Here is a 7,369-nt window from a genome sequence, read left to right on the forward strand (position 1 = left end):
CAAGACAACATTTTCAATTTTCCAAAACACAGGATTAGTGCTAATCCAACACACTCATTTCCCATAGGCTACATGCTCACGCTAACACACTGCATGCAGCCTCGGCGAGGAATCCCCTCCCCCACTCGCCTGAGAGTTTTGATTGTATGAGACCTCGCAATCAGAGATCCTTGCCAGACACTTCCGCTAGGGCCAAGTCTGCATCTCCTCAGTGACGGGCAATAACTACTATGTCTTCTCTCTCCCACAGGCAATAACTGCTAGCATTTATTTTTATATAACAGTTATTCCATGAAATTGAGTCGTACATGAGCTGATAGCTGATGAGGCGCATAGCCCCGAGTTGGCTAGACGCCATGTACGATGAGATTGAACGGAATAATTGTTTTATTCTATCCACATTCACTGGATTTTGAGAAACTGAGCATTTTTAGCAAATTTGATAAATATAAACTTCCGACAAAATAATTTCCACTTAGAACATAAACAAACCGGCAAAATAACAGTAGCAATTTGTGAAAAAGGCTACAATAATAGAAAAATAAAAGCTACGTTCTTACCATCAAATACTTGTATTCCGTATTTTGTTGTGCTTTTTGTATTTTTGGGGGTTTTGTTTTCGAGTAGAATTTTTATTTCCTCCTCGGTTGGTTCAGTGACATGCTCTGCCGATTTCTTCTTCCTTAGGGTTTTTTGGCAGTTGGCAAACCAATTTAAAGCTAGACCGCCTTTCAGATTTTTCAAGTGTAGGTCATAAAAAGAATTTTCCCGACACACAATTATTTTTGTTTAGTGGACCGAAAGCTCCTGAATTTGAATCGCAGACTTCCAATTTTATTCGTTTTTTTAAAATAGAACAATTAATGAATTTAGAGCCACATGGCCCTAAATTCTCCGCTATTTTTTCCTGCTTCACCGTGACGCAATACAAGAAACTACATCATGAATGACGTGGTGGGCTTTCCCTGTTTGCGCAAGGCATTGTGGGATACAAATTTGAAATAGGAGAGAAAAATGGAGGACGCGAGTGTGAGAATGAAATGTGAAAGACCAACTACAGTAATGGAAAGTGAGAAGACATTGTTATATACGAAGGAAAGGAAACGCAGGAACAAACTAATAAATATTGACGCTCAGCGAACACCTCGGTGTGATCAGCTGTTCATTTAACGACAGAATGATGGTACGATCAGTGCATGGTCAAAGGTAAACCTGTGGATGCCAGCTGCTGTAAAACCCAAGAGAAGACGACAATGCCGATGCCGAAAGGTAAACCTGCGCATGTACACACGGACTTCCTCTGTCTGCTTGACTGCGCAAAGCAAGTGATTTCATACACATTATTTGCTCGGGAATCCCCTCAAATTAAATAACTTTCCAGCCACAGAATGAACTAATATTTTGTGAGATATTATACATACACATACAGTATAATAAACATACAGTACTGTATATCACAATGACCAAATTTCAGAGGGAGCTAAATTTCACAGCTTTTATGAAATCGAAAGGCTGTCTACTTTAAAGGTGCATTATCGCCACTGACTGGGCTGGAGTGTGAAACAGGAGGGTTTTTTTTGAGGGGGGGGGGGGAAACGGACGACACACGACTATATTCTTTTAGCTATTTCTCATCTTATATCATCTCTAGCCGCTTTATCCTGTTCTACAGGGTCGCAGGCAAGCTGGAGCCTATCCCAGCTGACTACGGGCGAAAGGCGGGGTACACCCTGGACAAGTCGCCAGGTCATCACAGGGCTGACACATAGACACAGACAACCATTCACACTCTCAGTCAATTTGGAGTCACCAGTTAACTTAACCTGCATGTCTTTGGACTGTGGGGGAAACCGGAGCACCCGGAGGAAACCCACGCGGACACGGGGAGAACATGCAAACTCCGCACAGAAAGGCCCTCACCGGCCACGGGGCTCGAACCCGGACCTTCTTGCTGTGAGGCGACAGCGCTAACCACTACACCACCGTGTCGCCCCTTTAGCTATTTCTGTTTCTTTTAAATACTTGATAAAGTGATAGATATGACTTGATGCACGCTGCCATTTTGTTTTTCTCTACTCATGGTATATGAACTGATATCCTAGTATACAATAAGTCAAGGAAAACGTGTGGGGAAAACACCTGGAGAATGCCCGAGAGCTGCTAATGAATTCCAACATCATACTGAGGTCAATAAAACAAGATTGAAAAAATAAATCTCATTTCCTTTTAGATCATACTGGGCATGAAGAGACAAGCACTCAGTGATGCTCTGCTTTACATCTGATACATGGGGGATGTGATGTTCTGCTGAGTCTCAATACACATTTCGCTTTGTGTAAGGTTCTAATCATGCTCTCGGATCTAATGTTCTCAGATAAGCAGCGAATCCAAAATACAAGAACGTTATCCCACTGACCCCTTTCTGAAGGTTATCTAAAGCAAAGCTGATAGTTTGGAAGGCCATACTTCAAAACATTCTGATGGTTGGGACATTGTGAGAAAATCCTCACCTTTCTTTGGTCGGGGCTTCTCCATCCTTCCTTCCTTCTCCTCCTTCTCCTCTCTCTCCTTCCAGCGGCGCACTTGCTCTTCTCTCATCTTCAGGAAGAGCGTCTTCTTCTGCTCCTCATTCAGCGCCTCCAGGATGTCCGGGTCGATGTACATGTTTGCAAGAATTTGCTGCAGCATATTGGAGTGGGACCTGGTACAAAGTGTCAGGAAACACGAGTGCGCAGGTTTGCAGGTAAACAGGAAGCACTCTTGTGAACACGATTGTTTGGGTTTTTCCTCTTCTGTTTCCTCTTCTCAGGAGAGAATGACTCCGATTCTCCTGCAGCTGGCTTCAATTGTTTTGGTTCTGCTCATTCCTCATACACACACCACAACCACCGTCTACTGGAGTGTTTTCTGAAAAAAGACAGCGAGAAAAACAAGATGGGGAAGAGAAATTAATAACACTAGTGTTATTTAGCAGGCTTCCATTTCTTTCTTCCCTCCTGGTTTAACTCATGATGGAACAGTTTTAATTAATAAATAAGAATGGCGTCTTTGTGGACAAAATGCCACAGATTAGCGTAATCGTGTTACAATGAATCAAAGTTGTTTATTCATCCATCTACAGGAACTACTTTATCCTGGTCAGGCTCATGGTGGATCCCAGGAACACTGTGCAGGAAGAGGGAATACACCTTGGATAGTACCATACACACACCCATAACTATGGGCCATTTAGAGTCACTAATCTAACTACCAGGAAGTTTCTAGGAGGTAGGAAGAAAACAGAGGAAACCCACTCGTACTCAGGACTGAACCCGTGGACAGGCTGCACCACTCTGCCGTTCCACCAGGAGTTGATAAAAGCAACCATCCCATTTATAAAATCAACCCAACAGCAAAACTCCAAACCTCCAACTCACACCCTTTGTACACAGCTTTTAAAATCAAACACCATCGCGAGCAATGCAAAAATGTAATGTAATATTTGAAAGTACCCCAACACCAGGGTTGTTTCTAACTATAAAATGTTAGGAGTGCTTGTTTAAGGCCCCCAAACCACCAAAGGCCCTGCAAGTAAACAGGCTACTTTAATCTTTAATAATAGGAACACCTCTACCCATGCTCATTCATGCCATTATCCACTCAGCCAATCATGCGGCAGCAAGACGACACAAACTCATGCACATGCGGCTCAAAAGCTTCAGTTAATGTTCACATCAAACACCAGAATGAGAAAAATGTGTCACCTCAGTGACTTTGACCTTAGCATGGTTGTTGGTTCCAGATGGGCTAGTTTTAGTGTTTCAGAAACTACTGAGCTCCTGGGATTCTCTAGTTTTTACACAGAATAGTGAGAAAACGCAAAACTCCAGCGAAAGACAGTTCTGCGAGCAGAAATGCCTTGTTGATGTCAGAGGTCAAAGGAGAATTGTGATACTGGTTCAAGCTAACAAGAACTCTACAGTAACTCAGATAATCACTTTATAACCATGGTGAGCAGAAAAGTATCTCAGAATACACAACATGCTTAATCTTGAGGTGGATGGGCTACAATAGCAGCAGACAACATTAGCCTTCACTCCTGTCAACCAAGAACAGGAAGCTGAGGCCACAGTGGGAACAGGATCACCATAACTGGACAGCTGGAGATTGAAAAAAGACCAGGCGATATACTATAGTGCCCTAATTAGGCACAAATCTTGTATCTAAGAGAGATTAAAGATTTGTGCCTAATTCATAAATCAGGGAATGGTTCGAAAAGGAAAAAAAAAAAAAAAAAAAAAACACCAGCTACTTGCCTGAAATGCCCATTTCTACTGTTAGGGCAATAATAATTTAAAAAAAAAAAAAGTGGACACCAACTGGAACTGTTACAGACTTGCTTAGAAGAGGACCCAAGTTTTACAATGAGGAGGAGGGTAAGAAAGGCAAAAAAAAAACAACCCAAGGATCACAGTTGGTGAATTACAGGAAAAAAGTAAAATCCTGGGGTATCCAGGTCTCCAAAACCACCATCTCCATACCAACAGATTATTTGGAAGGCTTTCCAGAAAAAAAGCCTCTTGTCAGTTAACCACAAACATAAGCACCTGAAGTTTGTGAAACGCTACAACAACTTTGACTGGAACCGTGTTCTCTGGTCTGATGGAACAAAATTGGAGCTTTTTGCCAATAAACACTCAAGGTGGGTTTGGTGTAAAAAGAAGGATGGTAGTAATGAAAAGAACCCAATCCCAACTGTCAAATATGGTGGAAGTTCTGTGATGTTTCGGGGCTCTTTTTCCTCCAAAGTCCCTGGAGACCTTGTTAGGGTCCATGGTATCATGGACTCCATTAAATACCAGGACATTTTAAATCAGAATCTGGCTGCCTCCGAGAGGAAACTAAAACTGGGTGGTCACTGGATCTTCCAGCAGGACAAAGATCTGAAGCATGTGTCCAAAATCAACACAAAAATGGTTCACTGAGCACAGAATCAGTCTTCTGCCCTGGCTGTCTCAGTCCCCTGACCACCTGAACCCCATCGAAGAGCTGAAGAAAAGAGAGAGAGAGAGCACAAGAGAGGGCCGAGGACCCTGGATGATCTGGAAAGATTGTGTAAAATGGAATGGTCTCAGATGCCCTGCTCGGTTTTCTCCAAGTAAGGTGAAGCAACATCAGAAAGTGGATTTGTTTCCAACCCTTTTTACTAATCATAGAGGGGAATATATGCGGAAATGAACGACAGCTTAAAACCCTACAGGATATAGCTATATAGTTAAACGTGTAGGGTGTTCTCTGGCAGCTAAAACAAAGATTATTTTAATCTGTCCTTAATCTATTAAACAAAATGACAGCAAAACAAACAACAGTTCCTCAAGTTGGAGTATGACTCAACACGGGTTAATACTTCCTTTTACTTGAGGAGAGAAAAATATTTGGGTATTTCCTTGTGTTCATTGTTAGCCATTAGTGTTAGTCAAGTATCTGGACTGTCCAGGTGACTACTAAAAGTCCTGCTATGAAGAAGAGGCCATACTATTTGTTTTGTGCATATTTAGATATCTTTGTTAGTATTGTCTCAGAGCCCTGCAACGTCACTGAATTAATATGGACTCACAAAGCAAGTCAAACTCATTTAAACTGTAGATTAAAATGAGTTCTGTGCACTTTAGTTCAAGCATCCTGAACAGCTAGTCCAGCTAGCTTTGTGTTTTATAGCTTGCTAACATTTTGGCAGTGGTGTTCACGTCAATGCTTAAAGGGCACAAGATGAAATTGTTAGTCAAATCTTGTCTTGTTTTGACTTGCTCATTTGGAGGTTTGGGCTAAGCTGTTGATTTATCCGTCTTGCGAAGATTATAGAGTAATGCTACTCAAGGATGCGAGCTATTAGATAAAAGATGTTTAGCTTTCATGTTGCTAGCTTGATTTTTTTTTTTCCCCTTCTCTTCTCCCAAGCCTAAAGTGACAGTTTGGTTTGCAAAATAATGACTCAAAATCTCTTCAGACCTTCAACCACAAAGGCTAAAAATAAAAGATGCCCTTGGGTGTTTAGCTAACTGTGAATACAGGTTAAAACGGACACTAGACAGTTAAAAGAAAGAAGTATTCATGTAGAGATTATGTTGGATTTGTGACTATGACCTCTGGTTCATATGATCCCAGCTGCTTTTGCTGATCTCTGTGTGGTGACAAAAGCCAGTCTGTTTTAATAATACAGTCCACTTTCTGTCCTTTCTCGGTGCCCCTCAGCTGCTGGTGAGCCTCTCTTTTCTCTCACTCAACCACTTTATTTACTCATCACCCATTATCCATTCATCCACTGGATAGTTGCTGGTCTGGTTTGCACAGTTTTCAGAATCCTCCTGCAGTCTCCATTTTCAGTTGTTCGGACTCTTTATTGATAGTTTCACATACCAGAAAAGCTTCACACCTTTTCAAAAGGCCTCTTAATAAATAAACTTCACGTAGATCCTCCTTAGTGAGAGTTTCACCAAGTCTTCAACAAACCTATTTAAAGTGCAACACCACAACTTTTGTTGATGTCTTACATTTACATGAACTTAACATCATGTCTGGGACAACCACCGTACAAATTCAACGTTTTAATCCCAAAGCCAAGCAGGAAAAGCTGTGCAACATGCAGAAACTTTCAGCTGAGACAAACAATGGACTCCAGCAAGACTGAAACGTTCATGAATGCATACCAAAGAAAAAGGACCTTTGGTTTATCCAACAAAGACAAAGAAAAGACTGATAACCTCATACGTTTTGTTTTTTCTTTTTGCAAAGAGAGAAGAAAGCAAACACATACTCACATCCAGCATAAGAGGAACAGAGTCAACAGGAGTTGGTCTGTGCAAGAGTAGATTAGTGTGTATGTGTATTTCACTCCCTCACGCCTTTGTATGAGTGGTGTGGTGTGGAATGACATCACAGCATTCCCCTTTGTTCCTCCTTCCAGTCTCCTTTCTTACACTTACACACACACACACACAGTGTCTCCTCCCTACGGTACTTAGAGGTTTCTTGGTGGTGTTTTTTCAGTTTATACTTTGAGTTGTATTATAATTTTATGAAATATGCTTTATTCTTATTAAATGGCGGAACAGAAGAATTGCCTCCCCATGGCTCCAGAGATCAATCCTCAGCCCAGGTTATTGTTTGTATGTTCTCCCTATGTTTTTGTGGTTTTCCTCATGATTCTCTAGTTTCCTCCCACCTCCCAAAAACACACCAATAAAAGGACTGACTCATCTAAATTGCCCCAGGGTTTGAAGGAGTGGGGTGTGCAGCTTGGGGTGGCACAGTGGTGTAGTGGTTACTACTGTCGCCTCACAGCAAGAAGGTTCTGGGTTCGAGCCCAGTGGCCAACTGGGGCCTTTCTGTG

The 7,369-nt window shown here is 41.8% G+C and overlaps 1 protein-coding gene across 2 annotated transcripts in view; it reads right to left on the reverse strand.

Moving 5' to 3' along the window:
* Nucleotides 1–6,886, reverse strand: part of zgc:92242 (uncharacterized protein LOC436899 homolog) — a 31,053-nt gene extending 24,167 nt beyond the window's left edge. Inside the window, exons 1-2 of one of the 2 annotated variants that reach the window (XM_060915279.1) lie at nt 6,798–6,886; nt 2,511–2,907 (exon numbers count right to left, since the gene is read on the reverse strand). In XM_060915279.1, the coding sequence (XP_060771262.1) occupies nt 2,511–2,688 (178 nt within the window). In that variant the 5' untranslated portion in view covers nt 2,689–2,907; nt 6,798–6,886. Of the gene's footprint in view, nt 1–2,510; nt 2,908–6,793 lie in introns of both variants that reach the window. The other variant, XM_060915278.1, reaches the window with a different exon arrangement.
* Between the last annotated feature and the right edge of the window lie 483 nt (nt 6,887–7,369).

The sequence above is a fragment of the Neoarius graeffei genome, chromosome 2 (genome assembly GCF_027579695.1).
Source record: "Neoarius graeffei isolate fNeoGra1 chromosome 2, fNeoGra1.pri, whole genome shotgun sequence".
Taxonomy (NCBI): Eukaryota; Metazoa; Chordata; class Actinopteri; order Siluriformes; family Ariidae; genus Neoarius; species Neoarius graeffei.